Below are 20278 nucleotides of genomic sequence, written 5' to 3'. Positions count from 1 at the left end.
TAATTGTTTGGAAGTTTTCCTTATGTTAAGCCTAAATTTTTTCCTTTGCAACTTGCACTCATTCCCCCAAAGCCAATCAGAATGAGTCTGTCTGCTTTTTCTCCTGACAGTCTTTTTTCTTAAGCCCTTACTTTCTATCTTAGCATCAATACTATGCATTGGTTCCAAGGCAGTAGAGTGAAAAGGACTAAGCAGTTGGACTTAAATGACTAGCCCAGGGTCACACAGCAAGGAAGTGTCTGAACCTCCTGTCTCCAGACCTGGTTCTCTATCCACCCAGTCACCCAACTGCTCCATGACAGCCTTTCAAGTAATTGAAGACAGCTATTATGTCCCCCTGAATCCTCAATTCTCCATGTTACCCTTTGCTCCTTCCCCCCAAATTCCCAAAGATTATTCAAGCCCTATCTCACTTTTTTCCTGGGCCAAGTTGCCTCTCTGTAACCTTTGAAGGAAACTTAGTACTAGTCCTAAACTTTCCAATACCAGATACAACTTTCCACCTTGAATCACTTTCTAAACAAACTAAAGGAAAGGTTTCCTCCCAAGGAACTCTGGTGGAAATACACTTTATCAAAGCTGTTTCTCTTTTCCAGACCTCTGCTTCAGCTTTTCCAACTGGCAACCAAGGGAGCGATGCCTGACCTAATGGAGGCTCCAAACTTCTTTGGACATAATAAGAGAGCTTGCAAAAAAAGACTATCCACCAAGTAAGAGGAACCAGTTGCAGCTCCCTTTCATCTAAGAAGATAGAAGAGGCTCAGACATGATTTTAGCTACAGTCTGGATGCAATGACCACCAGGGCAACAGAGCCACATTCTATTCTTGTGGCCTCCTCTATTCCAAGAAAATGTAAGCTCCTTGAGGGCAGGCTGCATTTGCCTTTCTTGGTGAGTCTCCAAGACTTAGGGTAGCACCAGGCACTGAGTCAGGGTTTAAGAAATGCTGGTTGGTTGATTGTGTTTTTAATTGGGTAGGGCCGGAAAGTTTGTTTTCCTGACCAATCCTGACCTGCTGAGGCTGGGGTCCTTTGTCCTTCATGCCTTCCTAAGGGGCAATGTAGACTCACTCCGATCCCCACCCACTCCAAGACTAGCCTGGAGTCTTGAGCCAAGGAGATCCAGGAATAGCTCGAAGGATCAGCTGTGAAGACATCCATCTTTGACTTCAGGGACCACCACTGCCTTTCTTCCCCTTCCTCTCCAACCCACTCTCCACTCAATATCCTCCTCTCTCCTCACTTTTCTCCTCTCCTCTTTGCAATCTTCTTTTTCAATTAATTCAATCTAAAAGCACCCACTATGGTCACATAATGTGCTGGATGATAGAGATACAAAGTCAAAAAGAAACAGTTTTTACCCTCAAGGAGGGTACATTAGGCAGACAAATAAGAACAAATATATACAATTTATCTGTCGACAAATGAAGGTAACAACTAGGGGTGGGGGTGGAGATGGAGGGGACTCAGAAAATACCTCCTATGGGAGTTGATAGAAAAGGGAGGGAGGCAGTGGAATTGCTCAGGGATGGGGGAGAGAAGAGGGGAGGGTAAGAACATGAATAATGGAACCATGGGAAAATATTCTAAATTTAAAAATCAACTAATAAATAAAAAACAAAAAAAAATTTTTAAGAGGGAGGGAAGGATTCCAAGAAGCTCAGGAGAGAAGGAAAAGCATTTCAGGAATCAAGTATGGTCCATGCAAAGACTCCCCTAGACATCCTGGGAACAGCAGATAATCCAGTCAATTTGGAAGTAAGGTAGGGTGGTGGCATGTAAATCAGCATAAAAAGATAGGTTGGAGGAGATTGTGAAGGGTTTTAAATGTCAAACAAAGGAGTGTGCATTTATCTTATATCCAACAGTCTTGAATATCTCTTGAATTAAGGAGTGGTATGATCAGATCAGTGTTGAGAATGGGGAGAAAAGAAAATCAGAATTGTCCCCTCCCTCCAGACTCAAGTCTATAAATTCGGATTCACAGAGATCAAGACAAAAATCATTTCGATGAAACAAGGTTTAAGGGGTATAAACTCCCCCACTCCCCAAATGGGACTTCTCTCCGATTCCCCTAATGGGGCGGGATACAGTAGAAAGACGGCTGGATTTAGAGTCCAGACAACTTGAGTTTGAATCTCATCTCTGCCTCTTACTTACCTGTGTTACCTACAGCAAATTGTTTTACTGTTCCATGACCCAGTTTCCTCATCTATCAAATGAGGGTGTTTGGACTAGAGGGCTTCAAACATCCCTTCTAGCTACAAATCGGTTATATGTCTCCTCCCCCGGGGTTCCTTTTGTCAGAGAGTGCCTCAGTTTCTAATGGCTTTGTCATTTCAAAATAGCCTTTGTTTGGAGATCTCCATGGGAGAACAGCAGGATTAACTTGATAATACAATGATGCCAGCTATGGAAGTAACCTGTAAATATTTCTGCAGGAGAATAGTTCAGTCCAGCCCTGAACGGTCCCTACAGATATCACCAAATCTGTCTGCCTGTCCTCCATGTTCTCAAAGTTCTGTCCTGGTCTACATTCCAACAAACATCTCTCATTGCTATACAGACGTCTCTAATCTCAGAGACCCCCTTCCCCCCCCCCCCCCCCCCCCCCCCGATTCTCCCAACTCCACACAGGTGCTTTTTTTGTCTCTTAAAGGACATAAGCAAAGTTGCTGAGCACACTGTGACAATCTGGTCTTTCAGTGGAACAAGATAACTGGTCCTCTCTAAGGGTTAACGCTTTCATCTTCGGATGCTCACTAAAGCCCAACTTGGTCATGAAGATGACTATATCTTTTGGCACTGTCCCAAGACTGGCTGCTCCTGCTCTCTCCCCTAGACACACAGAGCCAAGAGCATAGCAAGTTATCTCCTCTGTTCTCCTTAACAACTTCACTTTGTTCTTCATTCACCATCACTCAGCAACTACCTTCCTTCCTTTAAGGTGAACTCCAAGCTGCCTAGGATCCTTGTTGCTATCCTTAATGGACCTCTAATCCTCCCTCCCTCTCTCTCTCCCCTCCCTCTCTTTCCCTCTCCCCCCTCCCCCTCCCCTATTTATATTGGCCACAAACTTCACCCCCACCGCCCCCTGCCTTCTGGGAACATCCTGGCAAGGTCACATAGGAAGTAAGTGGCAGATAGGGGTTAAGAACCAAGGCTATATGACTCTAAATCCGGGACACTACCCACTGTACTACTTTGTCTCCCCAAAGAAATGAGTCAGTGACAAAACTGGGACCAGAATTCAGGTGTCTTGGCCAGACACCAGTTCATCCTTGAAGAGTCTGTTCTGTCTGCTGTCACCTACTGCAAAACTTTCCAGGTTTTTACCTCAATGGGCAAATATTATTCTAGCTATTAATGAAGCCATTTGAAGATATTTCCCAATGAACCTTCCCAGGAATGGCATCTGTAGGAGACCCACCTCTGTCTTGGAGCCAAAATTCATGAATGCTGGCTTCTACATGCCAGGGAGGCAGTTTGTGTTTGAGTTTATGTGGCTTCCACCTTTTTTTTTTTGAAATCTCTTCTTTTCTGCCATAGACTCAATACTGTGTGTTCAATTCAAGGCAGAAGAGCGTGGTTAGGGCTAGGAAATGGGGGTTAAGTGACTTGCCCAGGGTCACACCAGCTAGGAATTGTCTGAGGCTAGATTTGAACCCAGGACCTCTCTAGGTTTGGCTCTCAATCCACTGAGTCACCTAGCTGCCCCTATATTCTCCATCTTTTACTGACAGTATTTGGGGGTGGGGGGAACTCTAGTGGTAGGAATCCTACTCCAAGAAACAAAACTATACTACTTTCAAAGCAAACCAAACCAAACAAACCTTAGGTTTGGAGAAGAATGGCTGTTTGCAAATAGTGTGCTTCTGAGACTCTAAGGCCTGGAAAAAGTCTTAGTCTGGACAAGGAAATATTATTTTACTTAAACTGAATTTTAATTGGGAAAAGATCCCAGAATTCATTGGTCCTAGACTCCAAGCTGCCAGACCCCCCCACCCCCAAGTCTATCCAAGCAAATTTCACTTTTTTAGAGATCTGTGTATTTCAAATACTGGATTAACCCTGGGTGCCCCCACCCTCCTCCCAGTTTCCTTTCCTCATTCCCTACTTGCTTAAAAAGGGTAGAAGGGAAGGATTGCAACTATAGGGGAAAAAATGAACCTTTTGAACTTCTTTCAACACATGGAAACTTCTCCACCCCCGTCTCTCTCCCATTTAAACTACTTTGCATACCACTACAATGTTATACTTCCTAAAATATCACTTTTCTCCTGGTATAGACAGCAAGAGATAAAGAAGAAAGCAGCGGAATTGAAGACAGAAGACCTATATTCTGTGCCAGGCTTTTTCCTCTTTAAGCTTAGCACAGTGCCTGGCACACCGTAGGTGCTTAATTATAATGTCTGTTGACAGTAGATGTTCTACATGGCTAAACGTACATAATTCCTCCTGCCTGGCTATCTGCAAAGGCTGTTCTAAGGGTAAAACAGAATAATTTGTCCTATACTATATTCTTCTATGGGAAAAACTTGAGAGGCAGCCCAGTATAGTGGAGATAGAGTCCCAGAGACCTGAAGACCTGTGTTCAGGTTTAGCCTTTGAAACCAAGGCTGAGAGACCCAAGGTGAGTCACTTAATCTCTCAGGAGCCTAAGCATCTCTCTAAAACTATACATTGCAGAGCAGGAAAGAAGCTATATTCAAAGAGAGCATTTTACTGTCTGGGAGTTGCCAACAGCAACAGAATCACTGATCCAGTTCAAACATTTTTCAAGAAGTCACAGTGGCTTCAGAGAGGAAATTCCACTGATGCAGAAGGGCAAATCACATGTCAATGAGTCTTGGTGAGTTTCCAGGAAGTCTAAATGATGCAAGGACTAGCCTAGGGTCAACCAAAACTAAAACTTGATTCTTGTCCTCTTGATTAAATACAAGCATTTGCTAAGCACTTAATATATGCCAAACGGGGGCAGCTAGGTAGGCACAGTGGATCCTGAGTCAGACCTGAAGTTGGGAGGTCCTGGGATCAAATATGGCCTCAGACTCTTCCTAGCTGGGTGACCCTGGGCAAGTCATTTAACCCCAGTTGCCTAGACCTTGCCACTCAAATTGACCCTTAAGGTGAAGGTAACAGCTCTTAAAAAAAAAAAAGATATGTGCCAGACACTGTGTTAAGCACTGGGGATACAAGTAGAATAATGCAGTTCCTGCCCTCAAGGAGCTTACATTCTAGTAAAGGAAGATAATATTGTACATAAAATGGAACAGAAGGGAGTGAGGGAACAAACAAGATGAGTCAGGGGCTCCCTTTTGGGAATTTTGATATAAGAAAATGTGACTGAAGGAGTTTGTTGTTTAAATAACTGGTTGAACTCAAGTCAATAGAAATTTATTAATCATCTACTATGTGTGATATTCCATTGCCAAAGGCAATAGAGAAGTGCATGATAGATATGAACAGCTTACAGGACATTAACAACCAAGAACAGGGACAGCTGGATGGTTCAGTGGATACAGCACCAAGTCTGGAGATGAGAGGACCTGGATTCAAATCTGTGGACACTTCTTAGCTATGGGCAAATCTCTTAACCCCATCTGCCTTGTCCTTACAGCTCTTCTGTCTTAGAACTCACTTAGTATAGATTGAAAGATGGAAGGTAAGGATTTTAAAAATTACAACTAAGAATTGTCCAATAGAAGTGGCATAAGGGACACCATTAGATGAGTATATGGCTGGAAAAGGAGGCAAAGTACTTATGTGAAGAGAGCAAAGGGAAACGAATGAATAGTTAATAATCTCTCTCCCCCCCCCCTTTTCACCATCTCTCCTTCCCTTCTCCTCCCCTATCCTCTGTTACAATCATAATAATAGCTAACCCAGTTCACCTAGCAGAGCCAATTGTTAAATATTCTGTATGAGCATTTTACACCCTAGAAATCAGTAAGCAGCTGATTTATTGTTTTGTTGGTTGTCTAGATTTAAGAAAGTAATGAAGAAGGGCAACTAGGTGGCTCAGTGAAAAGAGTACCAGGTCTGGAGTTGGGAAGACCTGGGTTCAAATCTGACCTCCAATACTTCCTAGCTATAGGACCCTGGGCAAGTCAATGATTGCCTAGCCTTTGCCACTCTTCTGTCGTAGAATAGATATGAAGACAGAAAGTAAAGTTAAAAAGAAAAGGAAATGATGAAGAAAATGTCAATAATGAAAATTGGACTCTAAAAGTATATCATATATACATACTTTTTTGGGAGTCAGTTGTTAAATATTTACCAGCACACTCTCACCTTACAGGGTCCATTTGCATCTATAAACTATCAAGAGTGACAGAAGAAAGCAAGCCCCAACAAGGAAGATGTCCCTGGGAAAATATTTATGGAAGGGTTTGGACAAGAATTAGGTAGAATGAAAAGGCATGAATAGATGGGGATCTGCATCCCTGGAGGGAGCATCCATAATCAATGCAATCAGAGTCAGAAGCCACCTCTACCCAGGAATCTCTACATGATCCCCAATAAACATTCTTCCTACCTCTTCATCTGCCTGAAATAGATCTGACCTTATCTAATTAGCTCACAAGTTCTGACAATTCTGCCAACTTTTGCATCTATCCCCTCTTCTTCATTGAATTCGTTATCACCTATGTTAAGGTCCTTATCAACTCTTACCTGAATTATTGCAATTAAAAAAAAAATATATATATATATATATTTTTTTTTTTAAACCCTGACCTTCTGTCTTAGAATCAATGCTATGTATCAGTTCCAAGGCAGATGAGAAGTAAGGGGTAGGCTATTGGGGTTAAGTGACATGTTCAGGGTCAAATTTGAACCCAGGTCCTGACTTTCTATTCACTATTCTACCTAGCTGCCTCCAATTATAGTCTCTTAATTGCATCCAGGTTCTCCCCCTCTTTTATCCATCTTCTACATAGCTGCCAAAATGATCTTCCTAAGAAACAGTGGGAAGAGAACTAGATTTGGAGCCAGAAGAGATGGGTTCCAATACCTCTTCTTCCACTTACAGCTTTGTGACCTGGAGCAAGTCACTTGATTCCTCTGAATTTTGGTTTCCTCATCTTTAAATGAAAAGGCTGTATCAGATGGTCAAAGAGAACAGATTACGAGAAATGTTGGAAGGGCTGGGGGATGGGAAAGAGGCACATCAATGCACTGTTTTGAATTCATAACAGAGGTATGAATTCTGGAAAGCAGATGGAAAGTAAGAGTTAAAAAAAAAGGAACCATGATCGATGCAATTACAAACCATAATCCCAGTGGATCAACAATGAAATGTGCTACCTACACTGCTTTGAACAATGAGGATAAATACAAGATGCAGAATGCTATATCCATGTTTGGACATGGACAATGTAGGACTTACAAGGGCTTTCTCCCCATTCCCCCAATGAAGGGCTAATAGGGTGGAGAAAAAGTAATTATTTTAAAATAAATAGATTAATAAAAAGAAAGGGGACAGGCATTAATGAGTAATATACTACAGTATGTCACATCTTTGCAATCACACAATTGATGGAAAGTTGTGGAGAATATATGGTTATGGGCTTTTTTATCTTTTTTCCCCCCAATTGATTCTGCAGGACAAAACACCTTAAAGTCTCAAAAAATAATAAAATCTGGTGCTTGAACTATATGATCTCAAAGGTCCTTTCTGGCTGCAAAGCTATTACCCTAAGTAATGAATATCTAGTCACTGCATTGGGAACTGTAGACCCTGCTGAGAAATATGGCACAGACTGCTCTTGAATGTGGGACCTAACAATCTAAATAGAAAGAAAAACCCTGAGAGCCCCATCAGCACCCTGATTCGCCTTTCTGCATTTCCTACACTGATGTCTCGCCTTTCTGAATCTTCTATTTACTATATAACTCCACCTAAGCACACCTGGTACAGGTCTGGGCAAAGACAAGACACTAGACTACCTTCTACAGTGTACATTGCAATGTTCCAATACAATAATGATTCAGAGAGTGCTCTGAGAAACATGTTTGTACACAGGCCAGATAGTGGTATTTGAGTAGTTTTTTGTTGTGAGTAGGTTTGGTTCTTTTTTTTTTTCACTTTTAGTTTTGATGTTTTGTTCTAATAAATATTTAGTCTGACTACTGATCTGTCCCAGCCATACTGAGGGACCAAGATAATTTGAGGGACCTCATCCCTAATTTTCATGAGGGTCATTCAGTCACAACTATTCCTGCAACTCCAAGAAACCACATTTCCCAAGAACACGAATTTAACCAGACTGCAGAATCAAAAGGTTTTTAGAGAGGGAAAGATGCACAGCTAAGAAAGAGGTGCCTTTCGGCAGATTCTAATTCCTCACCCCTCCTTTCCCAGTCACCAAGCATTGTTGACCCCCCAAAAATAATTAAGCTTTTTTACTTTTTCCAAAGTGGATACTCTGCATAAACTTTTAGAAACTTGGCAACAGACATCACTGTCATTTAGAATGCTGGGCTTATAGTCTAGAAATAGCTTAGAGTCATAAGAAACAAACAAACAAAAAATGTGGCATCTTATAGTCATGTGAAAACAAACCTCAAAGTACTTAAATCAAATCCTGCACAAAAACCAAAGTTATACTAGATCTGTAGCCCTAGAATGTCAGCCTAAAGCAGAGGTTCTTAAGTTGGACTGTGTCATAAACTCCCTTTGACAGTCTGGTGAAGCCTATGAACTCACTCTCAGAATAATGTATTTAAATGTCTAAACTAAAATACACAGGATTACAAAAGAAACCCAAGTCAGAGAAAAGAGATGTAGGTTTTGTTCCCTTTCAAGTTCGTGGGCACTCTCAAATCTATAACCCTGAATGATGTTGTTGGTGAGTCATTTCAGTCATGTCTGACTCCTTATGACCTCATTTGGGGTTTTCTTTGCAAAGATACTAAATTGGTTTGCCATTTCCTTCTCCAGAAAAATGAGGCAAATGAGGTTAAGTGACTTGTCCAGGGTTGCACAGCTAGTATCTGAGGCCAGATTTGAACTCGGGAACAATCCACTGTACCATCTGGGTACCCCAAGAACCCCAGGAGAGGATTTTGTTATTCTTTAAAGTCTAAAGTGGGTCTGCATGCTATGAGTCTATATTGATAAGTGAATCCCTTTTCAGCTCTATAGAATTCTACAATTGTAAATTATTTTGTATTTACTATTTTCTCCAAGGAAGATACTTGAAGGTAGACACTTCTCTTTTTTTCATTTTAAACTCTGTATTTCCCTTAGCAAAGACTGTTGAGAGATCCACTGAAGGTGTTTATCTCCATGAGAATGAGTCAGTTAGTCTTTTCTGAAAGGCTCCTCTGGGTTGCTGTCACTGTCTTATCACCAGGTTTAAGCTGATCTTTTTTTTTTTTGGAAAAATTTATTTAATTAATTCATTTAGAATATTTTTCCATGGTTACATGATTCATGTTCTTTCCCTCCTCTTCTCCCCCCAGTAGCCAATGAGCAATTCCACTGGGTTTTACATGTGTCATTGATCAAGACCTATTTCCATATTATTGATATGTGATTATTGATCACTTGGGTGATCATTTAGAGTCTACATCCCCAATCATATCCCCATCATAGATTGATCCTTTGACTGACTTCATCCCTAACCCCAGAGCCACACAGTCTTGGATAAAAGAGATTAGGGGCAGCTAAGTAGCACCAGGTCTGGAGTTGAGAGCATCTGGGTTCCAATCTGACCTCAGATACTTCCTGAGTGGCTCTGGGCAAGTCACTTCACCCCAATTATCTAACCCTTGCAGTTCTTCTGTCTTAGAACTGACAGGAAGGTAAAAGTTTTAAGAAGAAAAAAAAAGTAAAGATTTTAAGAGGGAAAAAAAGATATAAGGGATTACCAAAAGCCTTCTAGAACCAAGATCTCATAGGGACACAAGCTGACCCTCTGACCACGTAAATCTGATGAAACTCCCAAGGAAGAGCCCAGGGTCTAGTCTATGCAGCCTAGACACTGTCTAAACTCCAGCCAAGGGATGCAGCCTTTGACTTTGCTTCTGGCTGAGGAGTCAAGAAGGGAGGGATGGAGAAAAGGGAAGAAGGAATAAAAAAATCAAAAGATTAGTAAGCAATGTGTGCAAGCCTACAGCAATTCTTCCTCCATTCTGTTTATATTTTTTATGGTAACAATTGCTGGATATGGGCTTGATGATGTAGCAGTTAAAAGACCTGAATTCCTGTCCCAACTCAATTACTTACTACAAGACATTCCCTCTTGTTAGGCTTCATTTTCCAGGGAAGGGGGGGGGGGGGTGTCCCCATGTGGTTAGACTAGAGACCAAGTCTGAAATTGTATTATTTAAATCTAACAGAAAAGTGGGAATTACACCCTGTTATTAGAAGGCACACACTAACCTGACAGAAAGCCATTCCTTCCCTGGGAAGACAAAGGATGGCCACCTGCCTCAATGGAAAACTTTTTCTGCACAGAAGAAAATATCTCTACAGCCTTAAAGTAATGCAAATTGGAGTCTAGAGTAGGGTATAGGAACTTTTGCATTTTTTTTTGTTTTCATTCAAAGCTTTCCCATTGAGGTCATCTCATTTGAACCCCACAAAAATTGTACTAAATAGATAAAACTCCATAACCTGGTCCTTTCCCCGTTTCCAGGTTTCTTACACTTTTCCTCCTTCCCATTTACCCTAAGATCCAGCTACAGTGGCTGACTTCATGCTCCTTGCCCATGACACTCCATTGCCAATGTCTGTGTCTTTGAATTGGCTGGGCTCCATGCCTGGAATGTTTCCCTTTCATCCCTGACTTTTTCCCTGGTTTTTGCAAGACTCAGCTCAAATCCTTCTACCCCATTAGATGTTTAACTACTTGAGAGCAGGAGCTGTTTTTTGGTTTAAGGGTTGGAGTTCTTTGTTGATTTGTTGCTTTTTTTTTTGTCTCCCCAGGGCTGTTTATAAACCCTTACCTTAGGTCTCAGAATCAATCCTGTGTCTCAGAATCAATCCTGTGTATTGGTTCTAAGGCAGAAGAATAGTAAGGGCTAAGCAATGGGTATTGGGTGACTTGCCCAGGGTCACACAGCTAGGAAGTGGACCTCCCATCTCTAAGACTGGCTCTCAGTCCACTGAGCTACCCAGCTGCCCCCAAAGTTTGTTGTTCAGTTATTTCAGGTATGCCCAACTCTTCATGATCTCATTTGGGATTTTGGTAAAATACTGGAGTAGTTTGCCATTTCCTTCTCCAGCTTATTTTACTAATGAGGAAACTGAGACAAATAGGGTTGCCCAGAATCATACAGCTAAAAGACTCTGAGGCTGGATTTGAACTCAGGAAGATGAGTTTTCTGGGACTCTACCTACTAGATCACCCAGCTGCTCTGTTGTTATACAGTTGGTGCCTAATAATGCCAGTCAGTTGCCCTTCTTCGAGACGTCTTCCCAGGTCTCCCAGATGCTAGAGCCTTCCCCTCAGAGATTACTTCTAGAAGGCAAGGGTTGGTTTTTACCTTTCTTTGTAATTCAAAGGCTTTTGCATTAATTGATCCTAATTTTAGAGGAAAAAGCTGGGAGTCCAAGTCTTCAATGAGATCATTCAGCTATTATGTGGCAATGAGATTACTTGGAATTACAAATCCCTGAGGCTAGAAGAGACCTTAGAAGTCATTTAATTTACTGAATACTTATTCAGTATTCAGGAACTTGAACTCAGGTCTTCCAACTCAAAATCCAGTGCCTGCTCCTTTCTCCCTACCATTATGTCTCTTTGCTCACTGTTCTTCCCTCCTGCCCTCTCCACTCTCTGACCTTTAGAACCCATCCCTCAATGGTTCCCTCTGGAAGTCATTAACTATATACATTACCCACCTCCCAGGCAGGTTTTAAGGAAAGTATTTTGTGCACAAGATTTCTCTTCCTGAATTCAAATCTGGCCTCTGACACTTTTTGCCTCAGTTTCCTCCTCTGTCCAATAGCTGGGAAAGGGCACATCACTCCAGTATCTTCGCATAGGACATGACTGAACAACCACTGCAGAGCTGATGAAGCTGAAGCTGAAAGGATCTAACTAGGGTCACACAACCAATAAGTGGTAAGTGAAGCATTGGAACCCAGGTCACTGCTGACTTTAGGTCCTACACTCTTTCTATTACATTGTCCCTAAGACAAATTAATCTGGACTAAAGAATGTAAATTGTCTGGAGCCAGCATCTTTCTAGGTCTTGTTATTGTTGGCACCTTGTGTGAGCCACACAACATCCAAGCAATTTAAATTTGTTCACTATCTTCTCATACATTTCCTGTAAAAAAGTCCAATACGTAACTTGTTCAGTTTCACCTTTAACAAAGTAAATCTCCAGGCTGCACTGATATGTTGGTTACAGAAGAAATCTAGTTTAGCTCTTCTTTAGGTAGGTAGAGGAAAGAAGAGAGCGTCCAGGGGCAAAAAGGTCAGGGAGAGTGTCAAAAACTTCAAAAAATATGGAACCCCCCCAAAAAATCACTAATTTGGGGCAATATCTTTTCAGGGAGTTATCCCCAGCCTCTGCAGAGGCCTGGTACCTGATCCCCTTTGATTTCCTGCTTTACTTTTCTTTGAAAAGAATTTTGTGGCATAGTTATTTTTAAATCATTTCAAAAATAAATTTTACTTTTAAAGTTAGCAATCATTTCTTCCCCCCCCTCTTTCTCTCCCACATCCTGGGGGTTAAAAAGGGGGAAAATCCTTGCCATGGTTATTTGTTAATTTAATAAATTTACCATAATTATATTTGGGAAAACACTGGGGAATGCTTAGAGAGCCTGAAGACATCCCTTTAAAGGGTCACAAACCTAGGGCTGACTCATTGAATATCAGCTTGCCAGGATCCAAACCCTTCCTTTTAAAATTGAGGAAACTCAAGCCCCCATAAATAGAGTTTGAAGGCCACAGGTGTAATCAGTAGCTGGGCAAATAATGGCACCCAGATGCTCTGATTTCCAAATCCAATGCTGCATTCTCCAAACCCCAGCAAGCATCTCTTCTCTCTTTTTTCATCCAACTGTCTCAACTCTTTACTGTAAAACTTTTTTGGCACAAGTCCCCGAGGCCAGTGCTGGTGGGTAAGTGAGATGTGGAGAAGAAATTCAAGCACTGCACAAGAGGAGGGGTGGGAGATGGGAGAGAGGGTACTAACCGGGACCCAGAAAAATAACTAGACAAGTGTTTGTGAAAGGTTTGCAAAAGCTGTTGGGGAGTTATTTAGCGGCAGTCTATGGCGCAGCCCCTCTCCTCACCAAGATCACCATCACCACCATCATCACAGGGTTGCATGGCAACCCGGGATGTGGCTTTAGGGAAGGAGATTCTAACCTAAGAGAGCTTAGCTAAAGGGTGCTGGCCTGCATCCCACAGATGCCAAACCTGGGAGCCAGCCCCCAATCTCCTGCCCTGGTCCCAGAAACCAGCTGCACTGCCCCCCATCTTCTGCCCTGGCTCCAGGAACCACCTGTGCTGCACCCCTCAATCTCCTTACCTTGGCTCCAGAAATCAACTGCGTAGCACACAGGCAGGCACCCGCACACACAGCCTGCCTAGGTTTCAAGAACCACCTGTGCAGAACCCCCCCACCCCGATCTCCTGCCCAGGGTCTAGAAACCAGCTGCTTTGTCCCCTCCTCCAATCTCCTATTTTGACTCCAGAAATCTGCTACGCTGCCCCCAATCTCTTGCTCTGGCTCCAGGAGCCACCTGTGCAGCAACCCTCAATCCCAATCTCCTGCCCTGGATCCAAAAATAAGCCACGCTGCCCCCACCTCCATTCTCTGGGCCTGACTCCAGAAATCATCTGCGCTGCACCCCAATAGCCTGCTCTGGCTCCAGGAACTACCTGTGCCGCCCCCCAATCTTCTACCCTGGCTCCAGAAATCCGCTGCGCTGCTATCCCTGCCCCCCCCCAATCGCCTGCCCTGACTCTAGCAACCACCTGTGCCGCCCCCCCAATCTCCTGCCCTAGCTCTAAGAACCACCTGCGCACTTGTCAAATCTTGGGGAACTACGGGGCCACCAAGACCTTGGTCCTTCCCACATTAAGCCTGCTGAGCTGTCCCCCTCCCATTTCTTCGGGCCAGACCCCCGGGAAACCCTCTGCGTGGTCCTTTCCAATTCCCCTGACATGACCCCTGGGGGAGCGCGCTGTCCCCTCCCTTTTCCCCTGGCGAGACCCGCCCCCCAGGAGACCTCTGCTCTGCCACTTCCCATTTCCTAGGACGAGTCACCCCCTACCCTCGAAGCCCTCTGCGTTGTCCTTTCCCTTTCCCCCTGGCCAGACTCTCGGGGAGCCCTCTGCACTGCTCCCTCCCATTTCCTCTGGCCAGACCCCCGGGGAACACTCTGCGTAGTCATTTCACATTTCTCCTGGCCAGACTCCAGGGGAGCCCTCGGTGCAGAACCCTCCCATTTCCCCTGGCAGGTCCCCGGGAGAGCCCGCCGCGCTGGTCCCTCTTCCAGTCTCAGAACGGCCCAAGGGCCACCTACTTACCCTGCCCCCAGATGAGGCTGGGGATCCGGGCCCTACATCCCCGTTGAGCTCGTACTCCTCCGGGCCTGAATCCATGCCGCCGCCTCCTTCCCCGTCGCCGTCGGGGAGCAGAGCACGCTCCGCAGGACTGGTGGCCGCAGCCGGGCCGCCGGGTTGGGCTGCGCTCCCGTCCAGCTTGGGGCCCTTTCCCGCGCCCTCTGGGTTCTCTGCGGCTCCGCGAGGCTGCAGGACCAGCCCCGGCTTGGATTTCTCTTCCCCCCGGCCTGCTTGTACTCCCTCCTTCTCCCGCTCCGCTCGCCGGCAAAGGAGGAGGAGATTGACGCAGCCCCAACCCCGCTACCTCCTTCTCCGGGGGCGGGGAAAATAAAATGTAAATACACGGTTCTGTAATTTTGTTGGGAGGGAAAAAAACTTATGGGCGGAGCTAGGTAGGGTTGTGAATGAAGAGGGAGGAAAGAGCAGGAAGAGGGACTGCGCTGGGCGAAGGGCTGATGGGGCGGGGAACACACCATCTGAGTGCATCTCTCCCTGCCCAGGGGGGCCACCTGTTAGCACCTCAGAGGAGCGCGGGAGTGCAGATTCTTGGAAGAAGCTCCAGATAACGAACTGATCCCACCCCCTCCCCATTTAACGGACGGGCTCTGACAGCTGAATAGGCTGTGCCTAGATTCCAGTTAGAGGCAAAATGGGGCCAGGCCGACTCGAGCCTTTGGCGTGACGAGGCAGCAGGACTGCAGAATCAGGAGCGAAAGGAGCTCCCTGGGGGCCATATTAGTCGTGGCGTGTTACCCTCCCAAAGAGCCTAGGAGATCCCCTGGTGTAGTACCTTGATTCTAAACTTTCTAGACATTCTCAACTTGCTGAGCCCTCCTAGGATCTTTTTTTGTTGTTACCATTTAATATATATGTAACATAATTATATATATTATTATATATTATAACATAAAATATATATAACATAATATATTATTATGTTATATATATTTTTAAATGCATATGATTTGTTATATATACCATATCTATAACAAATATATGACATAAATATGCTTATCCAAGAGAAACATTCTCATATTAGTTATGCCCAAAAATCTATGTCTCATTCTATTTTTTCCCCTCCCTCACACCTTTCTAATTTCCCAACAAGGCTGGTAATACTATATAGGTTATACATATATTTTCATATAAAAATATTTCCCACTATTAGTTATATTGTGAAACTAGACATTATCTTGTATATTGAGAAAATGAGAAAAAATTATGGAGGAGATAAATTGAAGAATGATATATTTCCATTTGTATTTGGGTTCCTTCCATGGCAATAGATGGTTCCAAGGCAAAAGAGCAGTTAGAGCTAAGCAATTGGGGGTAAGTGACTTTCCCAGGACCACAAGATGGGAAGTGTCTGAGGCCAAATTTGAACCCACAATTTCCCATCTCCAGACATGAGACTCTATCCACTGAGCCACCTCCATGCCCTTCCTCACAGGCTCTTGAACCTAGAGCTTCAGGAGATCTTGTCCAAAATGCAGAATGAGACATTTATTTTTGAACAAGGCCACTGTGAGAATTTGTTTTGCTTGACTGCATATTTTCTATAAAATTTTGTTGTTTTTTTTTTCCAGAAGGGAGAAGTGAGAGGAAAAGAAGAAAGCAAACGATTAATTGTAAATATAAGAAATTAAAAAGAAGTCAATTAGTTTAACCCCTTCATTTTATAGATGAAGAAACAGATCTGGAGAGATTAAGTCACAAAGGAAGTAAGTTGGAGAGAAGGTAAGTATTCTACTTCTGTTATTCTTTCTCCTTTACTATATTGATCCATAATATCATAGAACTGTTTACAGCAAGAAGGGACCTTAAAGATTCTCTAGGCAAAAATCCTTTATTTTATAGATGAGGAGACCCAAATCAGCTGTTAAATGATAGAAATAGAACTCCAAACCAGATTATCTTTCCGAGTCACTAGAGACCCTACAAACCACAAAAAATGTCCCTCAGCCCTTTATTTAGAGAGTGCTTCTTCTTCTCTTCCTCTTTGGTCCGGGTGGCCAATAGCTTAACATCTAGATTCCTAGTACAGGAGGATCAGGGTGAGCTGTGTTTGAGAAACAATCTGTCAATCCCCAAGAGCTGACTGAGTGCCTAGCGTGGGGCTGGTACCCTCTTAGTGCCAGAGATGGAGAGGCATGCCCTCAGCATACAAGGATAAATAACCATCCAAAGTCTCCTATCTCATCCAGCTCTGAAGTTCCGTGACTCTGGGATGCAAAGGCAATATAAACTTTTCCAAACAAATAAACATAAAAATGCCACAATCAAATATAAGACATTACTCCACCCTTGCCCTGCCCACCTCCCACACAAGCAGGAGCCCTTGTAAAAACCACAAAACTTTGAAAGATTCTGTGGGTCAGGAAATGGAGGATGGGAAGAAGTGATGGGAAGCTGGCCTGAGCAGTAACCCAGGCAGGATGGGAATGTCCAGCTAAGAGATTCCCTCTGCCCCCAAATTCTGCTTTTGACCAGCATGGACTATGCCCGCATTTTTTTTCTCTTCTCTTTGCTTGGCAGCTTGAAGCCATTAGAGAGCTCTTTGAGCCCAAAGGCACCATTAAAAAATAAATAAATAAAAATAAGTCCCAGTCTTAACCACTGACACAGTTATATTCTGACAGGAAAGTGGTTAAAGGTAAACAGCTTATTTCAAAATTCTGCCCAGGGTGAACACTGTAATCAGGAAATGGGGGGAAATCTTTCCTCCTGATCCACATGATGCCTGATCTCAAGACCCAAAACTAAGTATTACTCAGTTCTAGGACTAATAGTTAATAGAATCCAAATTTAGAGTTGGCCATAAGGTCCAATAATCTCATTTCACAGATGTGGCCCAAGATGTGGCCCAAACTGAGGCCCAAGAGAGGTTAAAGGACTTGCCCAGAGTCACACTGGTAGTAAGTGTCTAAATCAGGTTTTGAACCCCAAATTATGAGGCAGACAATACTTGTGGTGTCAGGAAGAACCTGGGTTCAAATCCTGATTCAAAATTTTCCTAGCTATGAGATGCTGGCCAAATTATTTAATATCTCTGCACTTTGGTCTGCTCTTCTATAAAATGAGAGGGTTAAATTCCCTGAACTTTCTTCCAGCTTGAAATCTATGACTTCAAACTATGACTTTCCTGACTCTAACTCGAGTGCTCTATCCATTATACCACATTGCCTTCTCAGATTGGCCTGTCTTCCACAAGAGCCCCATCTTCAGTGTGTCATTTTCAATGGGCATAACTCAGGACTTTGGAGGCTCAGCCAGTGAAACTCAAACCTTGGCAGGCCCTACCATCTGGAAAGGTTTTGAATATGGGTGGCAGATGACAGACTGTCTTTCATCCTAGGGCCAGATTAGCTGAGCTCAGAGAGATTCAACTGATTCATCCAAACAGCAGCTGCAGGCTGCTGATCTTTTTGGGTTACAACTCACAAAGCTTGACTAGGAAGGCGTAGAATCACCAATTATATCTATTTTCAGTGGTAGGGATACCCAACCAATGAAATCACAGGAACGTGAAATATTTAAGCTGTTTTATAAATGAAGTATGGAGGCTTTCCTGGACTAGATTGAGCATTGTTTTTTATGGAGAAATGTGTCCCGATTTCCAAATTAAAAAACAATAACAGAAGAAGAAGAATTGGGGGAACACAACCCACTCATAAATTGGTGACTGTCAGAGTGCCAAAGCAATGGAATAGGCAATGAGTCCTGGGAAAAAATCAAAGTAAGGAAAGAAATGAGCTGGGAGGATAAGGGAAGACTTCTTAGAAGAGATAGGACTTGTGCTAAGTCTTGAAAAACGGATAGGATTTATACTGATGGAAAGGTTTTTCCTTTCAGTCAGGGAAGCATCATGAGCAAAGATATGGAGGTGACTCTTGGGGACTGGAGTTTTGCCCTTAAATTCCATTGAACCTCATGACTATATCCCTTCTACTTGCTTCCTCTCTGGCCCTCAGTTCATTGCCTACTGCAAGACTACCTCAGGAATCTGCTTTTGCCTGACTTCCAGGACACCTGGTTCCTGCCAGAATTCCTATTTTTTTCTTCAGCTTCTGTCTCTTGATTACTTCCAGAGCCTCACACTTTATGCCTCCATACCTGTCTTCTAAGCCCCAACCATTGCGATCAACCAGCCACCTTCCCTAGCTACACATCTAATTATCATCCCATCGAAATTCCCCTAACATGACTCAATTATCCAGTCTGCTTCCCTGAATGATATACCCTTCCTTTGTAGGTCTTTAGTTTCTGTATCCCAACTGACACTAATTGGACTTATTCCTGAGTGTAGCTATTGAAAGAGAATTCATCACATTTCTACACTAGTTTCCAAAGTACTTTCCTTTTTGTAATCAATATATGTTGCTTTGACTTAATAATTTCATCCTTTACAAAAGAACTCCACCTTTCATAATACCTTACTATTAAAAGACATACAGTTGAGCAAAATCACTGGATATAGTGATTATAATTAACGATACATGTTAATAAAGCACTTTCTTCACCTTCACCTTGTAGGCAGCACAAGCATCATTGTCTGCATTTTTATTGTCATTCAGTCATGTTTGATTATTCATGACCCCTTCTAGAGTTTTCTTGGAAGAGATACTGGAGTGGTGTGTCATTTTCTTCTACAGCTCATTTTATAGATTAAGAAACTGAGGCAAATAGCATTAAGTGACTTGTCCAGGATCACACAAGTAGGAAGTGTCTAAGGCCAGATTTGAACTCATGAATCTTCTTATCTTCTGCCTTGTGTATTGGTTCCAAGGCAGAAGAATAGTAAGGGCTAAGCAATGTGAATTTTAGATGTACTCCATCCTGCTTAGTCTTTAGAATTTTAGCAGCCAGGAATATATACACTCCCACTTAAGGATTAACTGTGGGAGAGGAAGGTCTATGACCTGAGTGTGCTAGCAAGTGACAAATAAGAAACAACTGACTGACTCCCTGGGCTGTCCAAAGCCAAGTTTAAACCACCATTGATATATGTGAAACACAGGAAGTGATATAAAGAACTCCCTTTATATTTCATGTCACTTCCTGTGAGAGGGACTTGGGAGGTGGTGCTTGGCTCAGAGGGCTGGAGCATGGGACCTCAGACTGCTTACCTTAGACAACCATGTGGTGAGTTATAAGACTGACTTCCCTTTCCCTTGACCTTTCTGAAGGCACAGCGTCCGAGGAGACCCTTCATTTTGGAGGAGGTCTCGTGGCTGGAAGCTGAGCTAGATTTAATCTTCTGGGAAGGCCCCGTGGCTGAGGTCTCTGAACTCCCCCTGGCTTACACCAGGCCGGAGCAGTTTCTTCCCTTTCTCTCTCTCTCTCTCTCTCTCTCTCTCTCTCTCTCTCTCTCTCTCTCTCTCTCTCTCTCTCTCTCTCTCTCTCTCTCTCTCCCTCTTTCTTTCTCCCATTTTCTTCTTTCTATTGTAAATAAACCACCATAAAATTCCATCCTGACTTGAGTATTTCATTGGGATTTAGAATTTAAATCCCTGGAGACCACTAAATAATATATTCAGTCTCAACCCTAAAATTTTACCCTTAACAGTAAATGGGTATTGGGTGATTTGCTGCAGCATTCCTTTCATCATACCACCTAGCTGCCCCATTTTACAGATAAGGAAAATGTGACTGAAGACAAGGAAGTAAATAAGGATTTTGGTTTTAGGTAGATTGGGGTTGAGATACGAAGAGAGTCTTCATGTCCAACAGGCTTTTGAA

At 43.2% G+C, this 20278-nt stretch overlaps 1 protein-coding gene across 2 annotated transcripts in view; it reads right to left on the bottom strand.

Annotated features, from left to right (window-relative positions):
* Positions 1 to 15030, bottom strand: part of NINJ1 (ninjurin 1) — a 44299-nt gene extending 29269 nt beyond the window's left edge. Inside the window, exon 1 of one of the 2 annotated variants that reach the window (XM_056804816.1) lies at positions 14504 to 15030. In XM_056804816.1, coding sequence (XP_056660794.1) covers positions 14536 to 15015 — 480 coding nt within the window. In that variant the 5' untranslated portion in view covers positions 15016 to 15030 and the 3' untranslated portion in view covers positions 14504 to 14535. The remainder of the gene's footprint in view (positions 1 to 14503) is intronic. The other variant, XM_007500373.2, reaches the window with a different exon arrangement.
* Between the last annotated feature and the right edge of the window lie 5248 nt (positions 15031 to 20278).

The sequence above is a fragment of the Monodelphis domestica genome, chromosome 7 (genome assembly GCF_027887165.1).
Source record: "Monodelphis domestica isolate mMonDom1 chromosome 7, mMonDom1.pri, whole genome shotgun sequence".
NCBI lineage: Eukaryota > Metazoa > Chordata > Mammalia > Didelphimorphia > Didelphidae > Monodelphis > Monodelphis domestica.
Note: the sequence above shows the minus strand (reverse complement) of the source record. Positions and strands in the feature narration are given on the sequence as shown.